Below are 22,385 nucleotides of genomic sequence, written 5' to 3'. Positions count from 1 at the left end.
CTTTCGGGATAAAGTAGATCAAATCTATCTGAAGTTTGATACAGAGAAAAGAAACAGCCTCTAAGAGAAAAATAAATACTCAAGAAGGCCTAGAGCAAATGATCTTTTCTGAATCTACCCCAGTCACACCAGATCAGGCTAATTCACTCTACTAAATCTGGCTCTCCATCAAATCAATATTCTCCATTGGTGGTGAAGCTGGTTCCAGAGCGGATAGCTGCTAATCTAACCAGCATCTTTAATTCCTTGTTGGAGGTTGGACACTTTCCGTCACTGTGGAAAAATGACTCTATTCTACTCTATTCTTCCTCACTCCTTTTCCATTCTTAGCCTTAAGGAAACCTTTCTTAAAAACTCTTGACTCAAAGGCACACTTCTTTTCCCCTTTTTAAATCAATTCATGAATCCCACGAGTAAATTTCTTTTCTCTATTTTCTTCCACCCCTTTGCACACCCGTTTGGTGTCCCTCCTGTCTTCTCTCTGGGGAACCCGCTGTTCGATCATTTAACACTCTTCTCCCTTTCTTTTGATGCAGCCTTGAGAAAGCCCTGGCTCTGCCTGCCACATAGGGCGAAACATGTGTCGGCTGTTCATTCATTTAATCTTGTCCTCCACACTTCAATTTAAAAGAAAAAAAATCACAAATGCGTGAAATGGACACAACAATGTGGTGAATAAAAATAATCACTTTTCACTCAACCCAACTTGGATTACTGTGTTGTTTTAAGCAAGGAATTACCCTTTGATACATATATAAAACTGGAAAGGAGGAACACCTGCTCACAACCATTTCTACTCCATTCTTCCCCTTTTACAAAAAACCTTGTTTGCACTCAGAAGATCCAACTAACTATTGTCCAATTTCTCGCCTACCGCTTCCTGCAATATTACAGAGAAAGTGATGAACCAACAACTTGTGCAATTTATGCGGGTTAACCATCGTCTTGACCCAACACAGTTTGGGTTCCGACCTGGACATGGCACCGAGACTTCTCTAATCAAGGCCACGGAGGAAATAAGCCGGCTTTGGATAAGATAGGAACCACAACCCTTATTCTGCTTGATCTGTCGGCAGCCTTTGATATGGTCAACCACAAGGTTTGATGGACCGTCTCGGAGATCTGGATCAAAATTATTATTATTATTATAGTAACATTTATTAAGCGCACAGCTACCCCCAACGGGGGTGTCCCGGCGCTGTGGCCCGCGGCAGCAAGGACCTCAACATTAGTAGCCAGAGAATAGCCATGTCTTCAATTTGCCTCTGATCAGGGATTCGGATTTGAGCAAGCTGAGATTGAGTGGAAGGGAGTTCCACAATTTTGACGTGATCACTGCGAAGGCTCTACCTCCTTTTCTAACCCGATGAAATCAAGGGGGGAGCAGGAGACGGAGGTGGTTTGATCTGAGATCACGAGCAGAGTGGACTAACCTCAGTCTACCTCTGAGATACCCTGGACCCCTGCCATTCAGAGCCCTGTAGGCAAGGACCAGGGCCTTGAACCGAATGCGAGAGGCTATCGGGAGTCAGTGCAAGTTCTTTAAGTGAGGGGAGATCGAGTGGCGATAAGGGATTTTGCAGATCAACCTAGCTGCAGCATTCTGAACGGTCTGCAACCGTTGAAGAAGATATGCTGGGGAACCCGTGTATAGACTATTGGAGCAGTCTAGGTGAGTGGTAATAAGAACATGCACTACAGTCTTCAGTGCATCAGCAGGGAGGTAAGGCGAAATCTTTTTTATCATATGTAACTTGCCAAAACAGGCGGAAGTTACTTTGCGGATCTGGGTTTTGTACGATAGCTCATTGTCGATCTGAAAGCCGAGGTTTCGGGCCACTTTCACTGGAGAGGGAGGAGGGTTCAGCTCAGACGGCCACCAAATGGATGGTGATAGAGGTATTATTTGATTAAAAAACAACACCTCTGTCTTATCCGTGTTTAATTTTAAGGTGTTTTGGGTCATCCATGATACGATGTTGTATAAACAAGCTTTAAAATTTTGGAGTCCATTGTCAGAGTGGTCTCTAAACGAGAAAATTAGCTGTGTATCATCAGCGTATGAAACCACTCTGACTCCAAAAGCCTCAATGACCTCAACCAAAGGTGCAAGGTACACGTTGAAAAAAAGGGGGCTAAGAGCCGATCCCTGAGGGACTCCACAGTCAAGAGGCTTTCTATCTTTAGAAAACACTTTCTGAAACACTGAGGGCATTGACCAAGCAAGACACCGTGAGAGTGGAGGAGTGAGGCTGCCTAGGCGTTCAAGGACGTGAAGGGAGCATTGCTTCAAGGAGTCACTGCAGCTTACTTCAGATCGGGAGGCAGGACTGTGCTCATTATAGATGCCAGTCCGGTGGGGCTGTGGGGCTGTGCGGCATCCTCTTACAGCAAAAAACGGCAGAGAGTGGACACCCATCACTTACACCAGCCGGGCACTAACGGCTGTGGAAACTCGGTTTGTCCAAATCAAGAGGGAGGCCCTCGCCATCAGGGGGGCATGTCAGCAGTTTCATATTTATCTGTGTGGACACCAGTTTCACGTGATCACTGATCACATGCCCCTAGTGCAGTTGTTCCGTGGATCGGCATGGAATGGATCTCCACGAATTGAAAGATGGGATGTAGACCTGCAGCAATACAACTTTGGCAGTGCTTATCGGCCAGGAGTAAACAATCTGGCGATTACCTTTCATGACACCCTTTGACAGAGAATCCAACGCTGCAGAAGGAAACTGATGGGGGGGGTTGAAGATTTCATATGGCTCCTCACTGAGAGTGCCTGCCCCTGAGCACTATTGATGGCAGAGCTGATGGTAGCGACTCATGAAGACAACTGTATTAGAAGGGTGAAAGGGGCTCTAAAGGCTCATTGGGGGAAGGATTTCTTGAAGGGGTTAAGCGGGATCATCGATGAGGAGCGGGAACTCCAAACGAGTATTTGGTAATGCCATTACGAACTGAGTGGGAGCTTGCGAGGACTCCTACTGAGGGGGCAACACATTGTAGTGCTGCCGAGTCAGTGGAGACGTACAGTGGAGCTGGCTCATCAAAGGCATCAGGGGCTAGCTAAGACCAAGGCATGGTTACGCTCAAAAGTCTGGTTTCTGGGCATGGATGGACAGTAGAAGATATTATGCGGGGATGCCATTCCTGTAAAATCACGGTAGCAGAGTCAGCAGCAGCCCTAATCATCACTGAAGTTCCTTGTGACAAGCCTTGGTCCAAGGTAAATATGGATTTTGGGAGCTTTCCGGATGGACGACTAACACTGGTGATGGTAGACAGCACTACAAAATGTTCTGGAGGGAACTTCTCCGATCCACGGCTTTTGGGTGCGTCAGGCCTGCTCTAGAAAAAATATCTGCTATGGTTGGATTGTCGTACGAGGTGAAAACTGATAATGGGCCACTGTTTTAGGGACTTGACTTCAAGGAGTATCTACATCACGTCAAACATTCAACACAAAAAAACACTTCCCAGTGGCTCCAAGCAAATGGGGAAGTAGATTTTTGAGGACATTGAAGAAGGCTTTCAGGATATGTGTGGATCAAGGAGCGGATTTGGAGGTGTGCCTGCAACAGTTTCCGAGAGCATTTAGACAAACGCCCCATTCCACTACAGGATGTGCTCTGAGTGAATTAATCATAAAGAGGCCGTTAAGAGTCTTGGTGCCTCTAAGTTCAGTGTGGGTACCTGCGACCCTAGACAAGGAAGCCGTGCAGAGCAAGAGAAAGGCAAACAATGAGTGGGCGAGCAAAAGAAGGAATGCCAAGTAGTCTGACATACAACTTGGAGATAAAGTAGTGATCAAAGTCCGACCTCCTGGTTGGAAATTCAGGACTCCTTTCGAAAGAGAAATATGGGAGGTTGTTGTATTTAAAGGAACCACGATCACAGCCCGGAGAGGTGGACTGGTGGTATACCGAAATGCTTCATGGTTCAAGGAGGCAATGAGTGTGTCTGAGTCATGTGAAACTTCGGGCGTGGTAAAACACCTATGGATCAGAGCACCGAGGACAGAGAGCCTGAGGTCAGTGGCGAAGAAGACCACAACTGCGATTGGAGTCATGAGCTGGCGTCTGGTTGGGATGCAATGACTATTCCCGAGAGCCTCTCGTCCAAGGTGGATGTACACGTACCTCAGTGAGGTTAAGGTGATGGTATAGTAGGAGAAAATGTCAGTTTAAACGCAACGTTCTGCCATCCCAGAGCTTTTAAAAGGTGCCTGGGACCCCATCAATCGGGGGGGGGGGGTAAATGTAATGATTTTGGGGAGGGGCATGCAAGCCCCCCTCTCCACTCAGCCAAACAATGACCCAGGGGACCCAACCCCCCGGGCCCCCACAGAGGCAGTGACCCAGGGACCCCATCCCATTAACACTGTCTTGTCCCTGTAGACCAGAACCGTGAGAGTGCAGGCAGGGAATACAAATCGAATTCTCTGCTTGCTGTCTTCTGTGCAGGGAACATAGCTTTGCTCTTGCCCGACTGGAGCGGAAAGAAAAGCTTCTCGCAACGGTCAGTAGCAAAGTAACATGTGAGTGTCCCTGGTGGGACCTGAGGCACCCAACAATTGTTTTCAAAAATGAATAAGTAAACGGCAGGAGCTGATCATTTATTATTTATTTCTTCTAGCCTGAAATGCCTCATAATGCCCTTTAAGGGCTTAGTTGCATATTTTTCTCTGTTTTGAGGTGCCCCAGTATGGCCAGGGGCACCACTAATATGTCACTAATGTGTTGTGGAGGGCTGCAAGGAGCACAACAACCCCCAGGATATATATATATATTTTTTAATCTAAGTCATTAGGTCATAGGTCATTAGATGTATGGCCGCAGGAGAGCTTATCATTATTATTAAAGGACTCCGAGCTGGAGCTCTTGTGGTTAATTCTGTGGTTGCATTTTGAGGCCTGAAGAATGTCAAAGACCGACTCGTACACGACCTTAACATTGTTTCGAATAAAAATGCTTTAATTTGGAGAAAATAATTCTTATGCATTGCCAGTGTGTGTATTTATATGGATTACTTTGGAATATGGGTGTTGATAAATTATTGTAGTTACTTTTTGACAACAGCAATAGGTCTGCTTTATTACATAGATTGATGTGCTGATACTTTGCTAAAGCCAATAGGACAGCTTTTTTTTATATTTTGGTATTCTGACTCTTTGACAAAGGCAGTAGGTCTGCTTTACTTAAAAATTATATCACTTTATATTGTTAGTTTCCGTAAAAAAAAACTCAAATTCACTGTAAAAAACAAAGGTTAAGGTAATGTTATAGTTAGGTGAAAATGTCTTTTTTAAATGTAATGTTTTAAACTAAAAAAAAAACACTGAAATTCAGTATTTGTTGTTAACTGAAGTGATTATAATTCGCACCCTTGCCATGCATTCCTTATGATCTCACATATTACAACACCGATGACATGTTTTGAGTTTCAAACGTTCTATTTTAACTGCCATTTTCATTTAACTTTACCATCACTCTAACCTTTGTTTCTTTCCATCTCTCTCTCTCTCTCTCTCTCTCTCTCTCTCTCTCTCTCTCTCTCTCTCTCTCTCTCTCTCTCTCTCTCTCTCTCTCTCTCTCTCTCTCTCTCTCTCTCTCTCTCTCTCTCTCTCTCTCTCTCTCTCTCTCTCTCTCTCTCTCTCTAAACATGGTGGGTGGCAGGAGTTATGATGCACTTTGTGTACCATAACTAGTTAAAGTCAGTGGTTTTCTGTGATTGAGGCAGATGCATAACTCAGTTTGAACTGTTTTTATTTTCAGTGATGCAAACATTCACACACATGCACTCATACACAAATGTTTCTCACACAATCATAGACATCCTTACCGTTTACTTCTAACTGGACCACTCAAATAGCAGCCCGAGCCTTTCCATTTTTTCAATGTTATTTTCTCCCAGAAGGCGCATAATGTATTTTTAAATTTACAGTTACTCACAGTGGTCTGATTTCGAGCAGTAATACTACTTTGCTTTTTCAATTTGCTAATCTGTGTTCTGCTTAATTTGCTTTTTAGGAGCACTTTACTCAGTAAGGAGCCAGACAGCATGCTGGCACACATGTTCAGGAGCGGAGGTCAGTTTGAAGGAGCTCTTCAGAACTAATAACATTTATATTTACTTGCACCAACTATCTTTGTGCTGCTTAACAATAGATATCTGACTGGAGAAGTAAAGTAAATTATCATTGTGTACATCAGAAGCGTGTAGGTTGTCTACATTGGCTGATTAAAGTAGTAAACCTTACCACTACTACTGTTTGCTTCTCTTTTTTTCACAGGGGCATTTGCCTATCACTTTAGTCTCTCTTACCTTTCAGTTTTAGTGTACACTCCTCCTCTCCCTAGAAGCAGTTGGGACCCCATCATCCAGTCACTGTAACTCCCATACATACAAGATTTAAAAAACCTCCATAACTAACAGCCACTAGAACAGGGTTTGTGAATAATATCATTAGTAATAACACAAAACATGTATGCCCTAATTTCAAATATCTGTCTGTAATAAACAGATCCATATAACCAACAGTGCATATTTAGCCCAAAACTCTGTCCATTGATACCTAACTCCCCACACCCCGAATTCCCCATACCTCACTCAAATTAACATTCTCGGTTCTTACATTGTGATTCAGATAACAGTCAGGATGCTGCTGCTCTTAATCTGCTCTAGAACATTATCTAAAAAATAATTGCTAAAAGCCTATGCACCTCAGCCCTCATAATCCTAGCCAAAGAAAGCCTCGAAACACCATTATGAACGCACCTTCATGTGACAACTACTCAAGAGTTTCCTCGCCCTCCCTTCTTTGAATGCCCACCACATCCGGCACTCAAGTAAGATTGTTTCATTAGATCGTAGATCCAACTGGGCCAATCCTCTGGCACACGTCCCTGCGTCCGTAATGAAATTCTGTCCTACTGAACTATATTCATTTAACTGAAAACGGAGACTAAACTAATGAATAGCGTATAATGTTTTATCAAGCATGCTTTCAAATAATGACCATAGATAGGCAGTGACCCATCGTAGCTGTTCTGTCCAAAAGCCTATAAGCATCCTTGGAGTTACACTGCCATGCAAAAATATAAACCATGCTATTGTGGTGCAATGCCAACCTATTAACCATCTGCAGTGCAGTGACCCACAGCCACTTTAAGGTTTCCTCAGTGGTGGCACGAAGATCCTAGCTTTGTAGTATACCTCTACTTGTGGTTCAGACTTCACGTGGCTTGAGGAATTTGAAATAGTCCTCTCACCCCTGGTGTTTTTCTTTCATGACCTGTCAACTCAAATGTTTTAAAGCGGCATTCTGTCCCAAAGAGACAGCACTCAAAACAGGTAGTCTCCTCCCACCACCAATAGAAATCTTTATAAAACTTGATTGATACAGTTTGCAGGCCATTTAATGTGACCAGTAACAAACCTGCTTCAGTGCTATATCAATAACTCGGTAGTAACTTACAAAGGCTGCATGTTGCCCAGATTTCATGTCGATTATAATTGAAGGTAATGACGTCTGGAGCTGACGTCTGTCTAAGCTTGTCTGCGATACGTTATCGATATAAGACACACTTACTCACATTATGTTTACCCATGCCAGGATGAGGGGAAAATACTTCATGGAGGTCATTAAAAAAAAGTCTTCCCAAAGTGAAACGGTTATTTTTTTTGTTGCTGCATTGTTGGCCATCTAACTTCACAATTTGTTCCACCAGCCTAGATTTTGGTTCATTGGTCTCAACTGTGGTAGGAGCGATCAGTTGAAAGAATGTAAATAGAAAATTGCATCCGGGATTTTGAAAGAATCCAAAGTTATTTTCTCTCTTCTGTTTCACTCACACTTTTCCCTCCAGATGCCTGGGGCAACAAGCAGGACCACAGAGGAGCTTTTCTCATTGACAGGAGCCCAGAGTATTTCGAGCCCATTCTAAATTATCTGCGTCACGGCCAGCTGATTGTGAATGACGGGGTGAATTTATTGGGTACGTAGCATGCAGTGCAGTCCTCTGAGACACTGGCCTTTGGTTCTTATACTCTTGTTCTGTTATTAGTCTTTTTGCCAGTCCCCCATTTACTACCAACACTGAAGTCCCTGGCACCAGGTACATCACAATTTTAATTATTGTTCATGCTTCTGTCACTAGTCCCCATCACTACCAGAGCATTTTGGTTTAGTACCCCCGTCTGCACTGTTGACAATTTCATTTATGTAGGTGCCCCTGATCTTCATCCATGGCAGATGTCACGGTCCCTGTCAATGTCAGTCTTGCATTCACCATGGTTTCTGATGTCACTTGTACTGGTATACCAGCTTCTGTCTCCTTAACCCCTTCGACACACATGACGAGCTCAGCTCGTCATGAGGTACACCTCTTGTACGCTCATGACGAGCTGAGCTCGTCATGAACCGCTGATTTTTTAAAACTTCAGCGGGAAAGTGCTCCGCACCGATGGTGTTAAGCCAAGGACCATGTCTCGTTGTCCCTTGTGCCATTAACTCAGGAACGATCCATGTTTATGTAGTCAGTGCTTGGGTGTAAAAGCCCCATCGGTGTTCGGGTCCTTTTCACCATTTGTTTTCTATTTCAGAGATTTTTGCATGCTTATGTTTGACATATTCAACCTTGTTTTAACCCACAGTTGGCCATTTAAAATATTTCAGCCCTTAACAATTGACTAAACCCGATGTAACCTCAGGTAGTGGGAGCTTAGAGTTGTTCTGTGGGAGAATATGCATTCTATCTGCACACATCTACATTAGTAGAACACAGTGCACTAACATTTGAAACAAAATATTCTTCTCAATGGGGTTAAACCTTATACCAAGAAGCTATGATATGCAGAACAGTAATCCACATTTGCCAGATTTTTTTTTTATGTTTCTTTTTATTATCAAATAAACATAAACAAACAAGGCAATAAAAGTCAGTACAGATGGGTAAGCGCTCATCGAGGAAAGAAGTGGATTACAATTTGATACAAATCATCAGTGCAAGAGGGGGGGAGCAGGGGGAAATTCAATCATAAAACAGTAAAGCTGAAACATAATTAGGAATGTCGGGTCAGGGGGAAGACGGAACATCTGGAGCATCCGCAAGGGGAGGTGTACATATATCACCCCGGTAGGAGTTCCATTGGCCCCAGATTTTACCCCACTTTTTAGGTCTACCGCGGGACACAAACACCGTCTTCTCTCTAAACAGACACCAGTCCATATTCTCCTTCCATGCCAGGACCGTGGGCGGTCTCTGGGCGCCCCACAACTGCGCGATATCTCTCTTGGCAACCATATTCCCGAGGGTCCCCCACTGAGTCTGCGCCACAGAATATCCCATACGAATCAGGCGAGGGCCAGTCACATAAATCCGGTGCAGGATCTTAAGCTGTACGAGTCTGAGATGAGCCGGAATCGCGACCTCCTTCGGCGAGGATATCGCCGACTGCCAGTCCTCGTCATCCAACTCCAAGCCATCACTAGTCCAAACCTCTCTAAGTTGGGCCAACAAATCAACTCGATCATTAATCAATTTCTTGTATATCAAGGAAATAGTGCTGTCGGGAACGTAACCATCAAGCACCCGATCTTCAAGCCCGTCTCCTGTCTGGAATCCCAAAGTTCTCACCAATCTCTGATACTATAAGGGACCTGCATTGGCTCAAGATTCGAAACAGGATAAAGTTTAAAGCGCTGTGCATACTCTATAAAGCATTGCACAACTATGGTCCGCACTTCCTGAAATCCCAACTCAGGTACCAGTCCTCCATAAGATCGCTCCGATCTAACAACCTTAAACTCTTGCATATACCACGAACAAAAACAGTCAACTGGGGCGATAGACGCGCCCAGATTATGGAATTCCCTGCCAGCTTCTATCAAAGATAGCCCGTCCTTGATACATTTTCGCAGAAAAATAAAGACCTGGCTGTTTGATCAAGAATAGTTACTAGCCCAGCCTTGGGAATACATGCACAGTTTCTAGCGCCGAGACGTCTACGGGCAATTGTACGCGCTCTACAAATTTAAAAAATAAATAAATGATTCCGGGATAACAATACCTGCAGTAAAAACCGAACTCAGCGCGTGGCGAATCTGCGCATAACGCAAGAATTCCTTATCACTCAACTCGTATTCTACTTTCAACTCCTCAAAGGTCTTAACCCTATCTTTAGCCAAGATATCACTCACCCTGCAGATACCAATCATATCCCACTTCTCGAAACCTTTAGTGTTCCACAGGCTGCCCAGTCTATCAGACGCATAGAGCGGAGTCGCTCGAGTCAGTCGATCTCTCCATCCCATTGCCGCATTAGCACATTGCCACACCCGTACAGCTATCTTAGTAGGTCCAGAAAGTTTCTTCCCAGCAGATTTGGTGTAAAGCGCCCTGTTATAATCGCCACCCGGCAGCAGCCACTTATCCATTTCAAATGCAGGATTTGACGCAGGACCGTACATTCCGTGATTAATCGCTCCCAGTTGGGAAGCCCAGTAGTATCGCCTTATATCCGGAAGTGCAATACCACCATCATACCAGGGAAGGGTCAACCTGGCGAGGGCGATACGCGAACGCCCGCCCCATATCAATTGCATCTGCAAACTCTTCACTTCCCGAAAATAGCTCCCCGGAATGACATCAAGTGTGTTCTGCAGCGCGTATAAAAACCGCGGCAAAGACATCATTTTGAAAAGAGCTGCACGCCCAAGAAGGGACAATGGCAGTCTGACCCAGGCCACAACGTCGGATTTCAATCGTTGGAGCGGGGGAAGCAGATTACGCTCATAACGGACCACAGGGTCCAAGCCGATAAAGACCCCCAAATATTTAAATCCCTTCCGCACCACCTGTATGGGACAACCGCGCGACAAAGAAGGAGAGTCGCCTTAGAGTACATAAATACAGGACTTAGACCAGTTAATCACAAGACCAGAGTTTCTCCCGAACGAGTTCAGCATATCAAACAATACAATCCGCGACAAAGAAGGCGAGTCGCCTTAGAGTACATAAATACAGGACTTAGACCAGTTAATCACAAGACCAGAGTTTCTCCCGAACGAGTTCAGCACATCAAACAATACAATCAGCGACTTTCGAGGCAACGTAGGATACAACAGGATATCATCTGCATATAGTGATATCCGGTCCTCAAAATCCGGGGTCCACCGAATACCCCTCATTGATGGATCCCACCGCAGCCAAGCAGCCAGGGGTTCTAAGGTGAGGGCAAAAAGAAGCGGGGAAAGCGGACACCCCTGCCGTGTACCCCTTCCAAGAAGAAAAGATTTAGAAACCCGACCATTCACCACAATCTGAGCCAATGGTTCCTCGTACAAAAGTTTCACCCAGCCAATGAAACCAGGGCCAAAACCGAACTTTGCAAGAGCGGCCCAGAGATATGGCCATTCCAACGTATCAAAGGCCATCGTAGCATCCAAGGAAGCCAAGATGGCCGGTTCACGCAGTGACGCTGCTCGCGCGAGAACGCCATGCACGCGCCGCAAGTTCAATGCTGTATTACGATGTGGAATGAAACCGGACTGATCCAGAAGGATCAGGTCGCTAATCACCTTTATCAAACGGTTTGCCAGCAATTTTGCGAGAATCTTAGGCTCCGCATTCAGAAGCGAAATAGGCCTATAAGAAGCGCAGCGATACCGCGGCTTCCCCTCCTTATGGATCACCACAATGGTCGCAAGTCGCTGATCACAAGGGAGGGAGTCGATGTCTTGCAACTCCAGGAACATAGAACGAAGATACGGCGCCATTTTGTCAGGACGCAACTTGTAAAGCTCGATGGGGAGACCATTAGGGCCCATAGCTTTTCCCGAGCGTATAGAGCGAATAGCAGTCGCCACCTCGTCAACAGAAAGTGCTGCGTCCATCAGTTCCCTGTCTGAGTCCGACAGGCGAGGCAATGCAATGTCTCGCAACAGCAGATGCGAGTCTTCCTCTGGTCTGTCGGATACTGGGGAATACACTTTTTGAAAATATTCCGCAAAACACTCTACAATCTCAGCAGGATCAGTCACTCTCACTCCATTCACTCTCTCAACCACAGGGACCACACGACTCGCCCTCTCCTTTCTATCCAACCAAGCAATCAATTTCCCCGCCTTATCTCCCACATCATATAAACGTCCCTGCTGCTCTCTACTCATAACTTTAGCGGCATCTGTTACCAACGCCCTATAGTCAAGTTGTTTGAGACTGAGGAGATGAATCTTGTCGTGAGTGTTGCCCAATTCCAAATCCCTTTCCAACTCAGCTATTTCAGTCTCAAGGTGGACTACCGCCTCATTTTTAGGGCTCGGACTCCTTCCCAGTGAAACTGGGAGGAGTTTGAGAACTAATGTTAAAGGAGAAAAAAAAGAAGAAGAGGGCCTTGGAGAGAGAAATTCCAGACATTCCTTACCGTTTTGTGGCATCTGGTCAGTGATTCGTCTTCCCTGTGCTGTGTATGTAGTAGCCTTGAAGTGATAGGCTGTAAGTAATGTACGCGTGCCCGAGGTGGCATTTTGTGTGCGAGAACGAGCATGGCAGAGTGATTAATCTTAATTACGAGCTGTCAGAGTGCCCGTGTAATGCAAGCCAGATGATGCAAACGCGTTCACAGCGGTGAGCGCGTTCAATGTTAAATGACGAGAGGCAGCAGGCGAGGCTCACAGAAGATGACTCATACATGCTCGTCCACACTGTAGTTCTTCTTTTAAGTTGCTACGGGGTGTCTTTTTTCTGCCTCTGCGTGACAGTCTGTAAGAATAATGAGCGATGGTGTGCTGACTGTTTAGCATTGCGTGGTGCCGAGCGTCGCTGCGCAGCGCGCGGGGACGGCAGCCGAGGGCACGCATTCTGATACACGATACAAATCAGGGATAATGCCATGTTAACAGTGCAGATTATCAGCCAGATTAGAGCGGGGGCTGCTCGCAGTACACTCGGCGTGGAGAAGCGCTCTCTCCCGGCGCCTGCCGCCTCTAGGCGCTGTGCCTGCCTGTCTGTGTGACCGTCAGCACCCTCTGTGAAGGCCTCACTCTCGGGGGCCTCTGCTGGTCCCTGTGTCTTTCTGTGTTCGCCCCACGGTCTCGTGCTTTCTATGACGTTGGCTGTTTATCTGTCTCTCGCCATGCCCCCCCCCCCCCCCAGTGTCCCTATGCCTCTGTCTTTCGCTGTCTCTGTTTCTTTGTCTCTGTCTATATGTCCGCCTCTCGCTGTCTCTGTGCGCTTATCTGTAAAGCCTGTCTCACTGCCCTTGTCTCGCGCTGCGTCAGTGTCTCTGTCTATGCTTGCGTATCTATTTATGCCTGTCTCACTGCCCGTGTCTCGCCCTGTCTATGTTCCTGTGTCTATACACGAATTTCTACGTTGCTCATCTGTGTTTGCTTGTCCGTTCGTCTTTCCCTCGCCATGTCTTTCTGTCTGGCTGCCAGCGGTTATGCAACTTTCTGTAAACGGAAAAGAAGAGCGAAGTGTATTTCTGAAGCAGTTTATGCACGAAGCATGTATACCGTGATTCCAAGGCGCTTGTGCACTTTTCAGTGCTTGTGGGGGTGTGTCAGCTGGTGAACAAGATACAGTGAAAAGGGATAATGAGTGCGGTGGTTAGGACTATAGAGCGGTTCATATATATATATATATATATATATTGTGTAAATGTGTGCTGACAGTTGAGCTGCTCCACAGCACAGTGCGTGACACATTAACACGCCTTCTGCATTTGAGAATGAGTGCGTGTACCTTCAATAATGCGCCAGCCACCCCCTTTCAACTACTTCGGAGCGCTTTACGCAAGTTGACACAGCCGAGTTAATTATTCAGCGTAGATGTCTGAAGCACTGAGCTCTCCGAAGTCTGCAAGGTCAAGTACAAAGAAAGCGAGAATAGTTTGCACAGGATCACACGGTTTGTTCAAGTGGGCGAATTAAAATATGAGGCAATGTGGGCTTGCACCGAAGGCCACCACTTTTCAGCTAAAATACAACTGTCTCTGAAATCACAGACTGGCATCCCAGCCGATGTCTGACCACACCAGACAGTACGTGCGTAAAAAGAAAAATTTTGAAGAAAATCCTGTCAATATTCTGACCTCCTTGTGAGGCTTGCGGCAGAGGAAGCTGCTTTAGCTTCATATTTATATAATCTTTATTAAAGCGGTTCTGCTTTCAAAGAGGCGGCGGCACCTTTAGTGTCTGGTAACATCACCCCCATGTGTTTACCGTGCCCTGAGCCGGGTGCCAGGAGAGGACATCTCCACTGTAAACAAACATCCCCTTGCAGTGTTCGAGGGCATTGTGCGTGAAAGTGTCACACGAACTATCCGCGCTTTGATCCGCAGCCACTGTAGCTCAGCGGGCTGCTGCACCTGCTGCTGCGTTCTGCGTGCGATCTACCTGGCGCTGCGTCCAGCGCAGCCTTTCATCTTCCAGTGGTTGATGAAAGTACGGCTAGTGGGCTGCGAAAGGGTAATGCTGCTACTGGCAGTGCTTCCACGCTGCAGCCGCTAATTAAAACACGATCAATTAGCCAAGGTCCTTCCCATCAACACCCAGCGCTAAAGCAACGAAGCCTCGTCTCTTCTGCAAACAGGACCCGACAGAGGACAGAAGACACAAGCGCCGTTTGCAAACCAACAACATTGTGATTGTGTAAATGTGTGCTGACAGTTGAGCTGCTCCACAGCACAGTGCGTGACACATTAACACGCCTTCTGCATTTGAGAATGAGTGCGTGTACCTTCAATAATGCGCCAGCCACCCCCTTTCAACTACTTCGGAGCGCTTTACGCAAGTTGACACAGCCGAGTTAATTATTCAGCGTAGATGTCTGGAGCACTGAGCTCTCCGAAGTCTGCAAGGTCAAGTACAAAGAAAGCGAGAATAATTTGCACAGGATCACACGGTTTGTTCAAGTGGGCGAATTAAAATATGAGGCAATGTGGGCTTGCACCGAAGGCCACCACTTTTCAGCTAAAATACAACTGTCTCTGAAATCACAGACTGGCATCCCAGCCGATGTCTGACCACACCAGACAGTACGTGCGTAAAAAGAAAAATTTTGAAGAAAATCCTGTCAATATAGCGCCTAGACAGACGCATCGCTGAGGTACAGACCACACACAGATGCAAGAGGGCACTTACAAGCTTCCTGGGGTACATTTTGGGGTGAGGGGAAGCAGTGTGCCCTGCCTCACAGATCCTCATGTAAGTATGTATAGACAGATCAGCAGGTGGCAGGAATGGCGGAAGAGCACACAGCGGGACAGCGGGATGCGCCGGGAGAGGATGCGTGGCGGAGGGAAGGAAGGGTCTTTTTAAAGAGACGGTATCCTCAGTGGCCTCCAGACTGTCAGTCAGTGCGCAAATACGCACCCAGGAGGGACGCCGGAGCTCACAAGTGCTGTGTGTTGTTGAGTGCTGTGTGCTGTTGAGGGCAGAGTGATGTGTGCTGTTGAGGGCAGAGTGCTGTGTGCTTTTGAGGGCAGAGTGCTGTGTGCTGTTGAGGGCAGAGTGCTGTGTACTGTTGAGGGCAGAGTGCTGTTGAGTGCTGTTGAGGGCAGAGTGCTGTTGAGGGCAGAGTGCTGTTGAGGGCAGAGTGCTGTTGAGGGCAGAGTGCTGTTGAGTGCTGTGTGCTGCTGAGTGTGTGACTATGTGACAGTGTGTGACTATGCAGGGTGACATTGGGAGTGTGCGGGTGAGCAGTGTGTGAATGTTACGGGGCAGTGTGTGAGTGTGCAGAAAACACCACACACACATACACCACACACACATAACGCACACACAAACCACACACCTCAGTCTCTCAACACCACACACTTGTCACCACTCAACACAACACACTCACCACCACACTCACTCCCCAGGCTCACCCCCACAGACTCACCAGCACACACTCACCAGCACACAGAAAACAACACACACAACAACACACCCCCAGCCGTCAATGAATGCTTTCACCATGCACAAACACCAACAGCCATCATCCATCTGTGCACGCTTTTACCAAGCACACACCCACCAGCCGTCAGTGCACCCTTCCACCAGGCACACACACCTCCAGCCAGCAGTGCACTTTTCCACCAAGAAATCGCAGTATGGTACACTTTACTTTTAAACATATTCATATAAAGCACAGCATGCCACCATTGGTAAAATTACAATTCAACTAACATACTTCCACTACACACCACATGCACACACTCCATAACACATGGCAAAAAGACATTGGCATTTACAATGGCATTTGCTCAAACTCAAATAAATCCGAGCCCGATTGCATTTCTAATGCTTGTTGCTTTTCTTGGCGCCAGCTATCAACGACAGCGCCTGGCCACGGATAACCGTCTTGAAAGCCTCCCACAGCGAAACAGAAGAGGACACAGACCCCACATTCTCGGCAAAATAATGATCCAGAGACCTGATCAACTCCGCCCGGGTTTTGGGGTCACGGAGATACCAAGGATTAAACGGGGGCCACTCGACCCTCGGCCCCCATCTTCGTATCCATCATAAGCCACAGTGGGGAGTGACCTGAGATACCCCTAGCCAGATGTCTGACCTCCCTGACTGAAGATGCCTGCGCCGCCGGCATCAGGACATAATCAAGTCTAGAGAGACTGCCGTGAGAACCCGAGTGGAAGGTGTATTGCGCCTGGCCCGGATGCAGCAGCCTCCAACAATCTACCAGACCCAACGTTTCTAGAAAGCCTCCCAACCGAAACTGTGGTCTCGTGAGATCCCTGGGGGGGTAACGGTCCTCCCTACCGGAAACAACAGAATTAAAATCTCCCTCCATCACCAGGATGCCTTCCGGAAACCCAGAATTACTCTCCCCAAATCAGCGAAGGTCGTAGCCTGTAGACCAGGAGGAACATAAACGGAAAGCAGAGAGACAGTCTTCCCCTCCCATCTACCAATTAAAGCAGCGTAGCGCTCCCTGACGTCAAGGATTATATCGTCAACCTCCAGGGGGAGGGAACCCCTGACTAGGATACCCACCCCCCTAGAACCAGTAGTAAATCCAGAATGTGCCAGGAGACGATAACCTCGCCTATTCATGGCGTGGCATGTATTTCCAATCAGATGTGTCTCTTGCAGTAACACTACATCAGGGGAGAGGCGTCTCAATAGCTGCAACACTACACCACGTTTTATCCTACCCCCCCCATCCCAGGAAATAAATGCAGAATCCACCCCACAGCGAGCACAACACCAACAATTCGTTGCCTTGAAACTAAATGAAACACACACAAACCCCACCACCCAACAAATACCCAAAACACCCCCCCCCACCCTGCACCCCTGCGTTAGACTCAAACTCCACCCCAACTTGCAGTGTGCCTGTCGCCCTAACATTAAACTAATCTACAAAAAGAAACCCGGAGGAGGAAAGAGTCTCACCCCCCGCCACCTCTGGGTATCCCACCACAAATAGTGCAAGTGTAAAAGTCATTGAACCACAGCTGCCAGTTGTGTACAATGTCCAGAAATCCGAAACCACTGCTCACTCCCGTTCCAACGGGCCACCCTCAGCTCCCTCTGAATGTTCAAAGCGATCTCGCTGCATGGGCAACGTATCGAGCCAGTCACTCACATTCTCAGGGCGGTCAAAGAAAAACGTCAGATCTTCATATTCTACACGCAGCCGAGATGGAAAGAGCATCGCATATTTCATTCCCATGTCTCTCAGTCGTCGCTTCACCCCCTGAAGCCCCATCCTCTGTTTCTGAACGAACTAGGTGAAATCTGGGTAGAAGCTCACCGTAGTGTTTTCAAACTTCGTAGGGCCGCCCACTCGCGATGCTTGCAGGATAGCGTCTCTGTCTCTAAAGTTAAAAATTCTGGCGATAATGGGACGCGGAGGGGCGCCCAGCTTTGGCTTCCCGCCAGGCACTCTGTGCGCGCGTTCCACCGCAAAAGAAGTTGCTCAAGCCTTGGGGCGAGATGATTTAGGATGAGGTCCTCGACAAGGAGATCCACGGCTGGGTCTTCCGGTTTTACAGGGACCCCAATAATACGAACGTTGTTGCGTCTGGCCCGACTTTCAAAATCCTCCAGCCGGCGAGAAAAGAGATCATTGTAGGATTGTTGATTGCCCACCTCCGTCTTTAAATCGGACACATCAGTCGTAAGGCTGGAGGTCTTTAACACCTTCACTGCGGCGGCTATTCCGCCGCAGTGCTACGGGTTTTGAGCGGCCGCTGGTGACGGAACCGCTCCGTCACCAGTGTCGGTTGAGCTGTGCTCGTGACGGAGCGGTTCCGTCACGGCCCGCCCCGCTCAATAGAACCCTCAGCGCAGGCGCGGAATTCGCGCCGCGCATGAGCGTTCTATCGAGCTGGGCGGGCCATGACGGAACCGCTCCGTCATCAGCACAGCGCGACCGCGGCTGATGACGGAGCGGTTCCGTCATCAGCACCGAAGGGGTTAAATCTAAAGATTTGACTTTTTCGTTAGTCTTTGATAAGTCCGCCCTGATCAAGTTGACATCGATTGCCACAGTGTCAAGCTTTTGGGCCAGAGCCTCATATTGTTGGCCGAGAGAGGTCTTCATACTAGCAATGGCGCCCATGACATCATGCAGGGTCAAGTCGGCCACCGCCGTTGAGTCGTCACCCGCATCTCCCAGGGCCTTACTCGTACCACCAGGGGACCCCTTAGGATGAGTGTAACGATCCATGATATTCGATTGAATAGCGCCCCCCCGGTGAACGGTCTTGGTCTTCCGTTTCTCGCTTTCGGGTTTGCCCGCCATCTTGGGTGTTGCGCCCCAAAGGGGCCTTCGAGACCTGGTAAAAATGGCTCCTCTAGATTCACCCACCGGTATCACCAAAAAAGCAAGTTACTGCACGCTGTCACACGACCAGAGACACTCGATGGCAATCAAACAGTGGAGTTGCGGGGTCAGACTGCCTCTCGGGTTGCCAGAGCGGTCTCGAGGCAGGAGAGGGCCGAGGAGCCGAAAACGAAACCGAAAGTTAACTCCGGGGTTGTGGGCAGAGCCCCGTAGGCCGTTGTTGTTCAATTACTACCTGGGTATCACATTGACTCGAGCCCCGGGCAGTGCCATGGAGCAGGCCACAAAAGTTCGAAGTGCCGTAGTTACGGTTCCCGGAGTCCAAATCGATTTCTGAAAACAGCTATTATATCAGCTGGGTTGCGTCTTCAATAACCCGTCATCATAATCAGGATAATGTTCAGGATAGATGCGGGAGGTGGTGAGGGTCTCGGGAGCCCTGTGCTCACGCGGCCATCTCGGTTGCGCGCGAAGCTCCTCCCCCATTTGCCAGATTTTAAGCAAGATGTCACAGAATGAGCAGTTTGGGGTGCAAGTTTCACACAAAAGCTGTTTGAATGCTTCTGTGTACTCATGATTTGTCTTTTGGAGGCTTTTTTTACTATGGCACTGTTTTTGCCTGATACCACAAACAGCTGAAACTACGGTTTGAGATCTCTCCTTCTCCCTCCATTATCATGACAATCAAAGGTCCTCTTCAAGAGATATTGGAATCCTTTTATAACTAAGTTGTTTTGCCTGGCATTTCTGTAATGAGCATGTGCCTCTCATGTGACCTTGTAGCACTTAAACTGTCCAGAGTTATTACTGGCAAAGCTGTGTGGTTATGAGGGTGTGTTGTTGTATGTCCTATGTAAAGAAATTGGTTGTAATGTACGAGGTCCTGGCACATGACATCCCTGCAAGTGTCAACCCAGGCTTTACTCATTATGAGGTAAATGCAGAGAATACCGTTGATGGCACTTGTAGCACCAAGCCACAAGACTGTCCTAAAATTAAATCAAGGTTTCTTTTTTTTTCTTTCTTTCAGGAGTTCTAGAGGAAGCCAAGTTTTTTGGAATAGATTCATTAATAGAACACTTGGAAGTGGCCATAAAGGTAACTTATAATTTAGTTTTCTGCTGTGCTGTATGGAAGAAGTTTGACTGCCATTCTCGCAAGTATGGCTACAAATTTGGGAATTCTAAAATCCACTACTCCCCTTGGAGCTACATACTCTAGCAATTAGTGTCAAGGAGAGTACATACTGTTTATTTTGCAATAACAGAGAACATAAGGATAAGGAAGGCTGCCTGCTTTATTTGTGTCCTTGTGTTCTTTTGCATACTCATGTTTGATATCAGAAGTCTTTCAGAGGGGTCAGGCATTCTTGAGGTCCAGTGGCTCATTATGGCTGCTATGTGCGAATTCCTGTAGGACACATTTCTCCCCCGAGGGAGCCAACAGTTGTAGCCCGCTAGTGGGTAGCATCATATTAAGATGGGCAGTGTGTGGATTTACAGCGTCACGGGTCAGTAATTTCCCTAGTCTACCATCAAGCGTTTGACAACATCCTTGGCACTGGTGTGTTGATTCACAGTGATATCGCAGAATGGAATCTCCCTCACATTGTTAAAATAATATAAGATGACTGTGCTGTGTTTAGTGTTGCCTTTCAAAATGATTCTTTATTGCCATGATATCTTTTGTATGGTTATACTTACAAAAGGTCTTCCTGTATATGCATGGAGGTATTGAAGTATGAAAGTCTAGTCATACAGAAACCTGTTATTTTCCTGGGCAACAGACTGGTCCCATCACTGGAAATTATGAATACCTATTGGCAGATCAGGAACCGTGGAAAAAAAGAACGACCTTTGATTGGGGGGGGGGGGGGGGGGGGGAGTTGGCAGGGAATTGGGACTTTTGGGCAATTTATCGTAAATAAAACTATACATTTGGAATACACAGTCCTGAAGCATCGTCTGTATCCTTGATGGCCGCACAGTTCATGTGAAAAAAAGCCTTTCCATGACCTACCAGGCTTTTTGTTTCTCTTACTGAGAAAAACACTATTAGAATATTCCACTTTCATCTTGGACCCAACATCGACAAAATATTCTGGGTTGAGGTATCTGCCCATACTGAAGAAATGTTTTTTTAGTAACTAAACTTTCATCTCCAATATCACGTGGTAGACCTTCCACTTTACAAATAATTTCCCTCCCACTTGCTTCACACAGCCTGCATTAGTGTGTAAACAGCTTACAGTGTGGGCTACCAGACCATGCTGAATTTTTCTGATGTGGTTTTAAATGGGGTGCTTTGTTGTAAATCCATTGTTATTGGGTAAGCTAAATGTAATGCTGAACTTTATCCCTCCCTTGCAACTGTTCCAGAACTCACAGCCGGCTGAGGACCATTCTCCCATATCTCGCAAAGAATTTGTCCGCTTCCTTCTTGCCACTCCCACCAAATCTGAACTGCGGTGCCAGGTATGTAAGTTAGACAGTAGTTAAACATTTAAACATAGAGAAGACCCTCCCACTAGGGAAAGGAATATTGATGACACAGCTGAATCCTGTTTTTAGGCCTGAGTTTCAAGCTGTCAAGTAGACCTTTTTGTCTCAAATACACTTTTAGTAGGCTTTGGTCCACTTCTTTCAACCATTGTTTTCCAATATTGTTTTGAACTTTTCAAAGTATACTGTACAAATTATCATTAGTAGAGAGTAAAAATATTATGCAGTGTTCATTTTGCTGTGATAGCACATGACAGTCAGTGTTGTTTAGCTGAAATTTCTTCCAGTTTAATAACATGGTTCACCCTTGCAGTACACACGACAATGATCTTGCGTGATGCTGTGTTGTTGAAGCCATCATGGGAGCCCTTCCCTTTTTAGCCAAGTATAAGCAGAGCGGTTTCCATATATCTCTGGGCCTTGATGCTACAGGCTGCATCTTAGCATATAACTTGCTGTGGTAGTTATAGTAATACAGTAAATCGGGTATTTAATTCCTGTCACACACTGTCCGAAAATGGCCGCGGGGAAGTAGCTCCAGGACTGAGCTCCAGGCATCGGGATCCCTAACTAGTGTAAATCCCGGCCAAGCCCCTCCACCTTCTCCCTAGGAGAAACTTGACTCACCGAACCAGATTCAAACAGGGTTGAGCTCGAAATCGCTACGCAGCCTCCCCAGGATATGAGGATTATCGCCACGAAACCAACATGTCGACGGAGCCCCCTCAAAGCAACCCCTCTTAGCGATCCCCGGATACCTCCGTTTCAGACCCGCCAGAGTCTCAAATCCGGAATGGAAATTATCGCCTAAACACGGCATCCAAACCTGTGGTCCAAGAAGAAGCACTCATCAGCCCAGCACTGAGCACTGCTTCACAGCCGCCGCAATCGACAATGCCTGACTGTGTAATGGCCGCCATACTCAGGAGAAATACCCAGCGATAAGGACCCACAAAGCCCCCACAAAGCATCGATCCATCTACCAGAGCAAGACTGAACTTCCTCGACCCCCGACTGAGAATAAGCAGTACCGGGTCTAGAGGTGAGCTCTGGGTCGCAACCGACATTGCCTGACCAT

General features: G+C 47.0%; 1 protein-coding gene across 1 annotated transcript in view; it reads left to right on the top strand.

The window, feature by feature from the left end:
* The window catches only part of KCTD9 (potassium channel tetramerization domain containing 9), a 109,944-nt gene that overhangs the window by 63,533 nt on the left and 24,026 nt on the right, over positions 1 to 22,385 (top strand). Inside the window, exons 5-8 of the mRNA XM_078666603.1 lie at positions 6,033 to 6,091; positions 7,872 to 8,000; positions 19,837 to 19,904; positions 21,185 to 21,280. Coding sequence (XP_078522729.1) covers positions 6,033 to 6,091; positions 7,872 to 8,000; positions 19,837 to 19,904; positions 21,185 to 21,280 — 352 coding nt within the window. The remainder of the gene's footprint in view (positions 1 to 6,032; positions 6,092 to 7,871; positions 8,001 to 19,836; positions 19,905 to 21,184; positions 21,281 to 22,385) is intronic.

This window comes from Lissotriton helveticus, chromosome 11, assembly GCF_964261635.1.
Source record: "Lissotriton helveticus chromosome 11, aLisHel1.1, whole genome shotgun sequence".
Taxonomy (NCBI): domain Eukaryota; kingdom Metazoa; phylum Chordata; class Amphibia; order Caudata; family Salamandridae; genus Lissotriton; species Lissotriton helveticus.
Note: the sequence above shows the minus strand (reverse complement) of the source record. Positions and strands in the feature narration are given on the sequence as shown.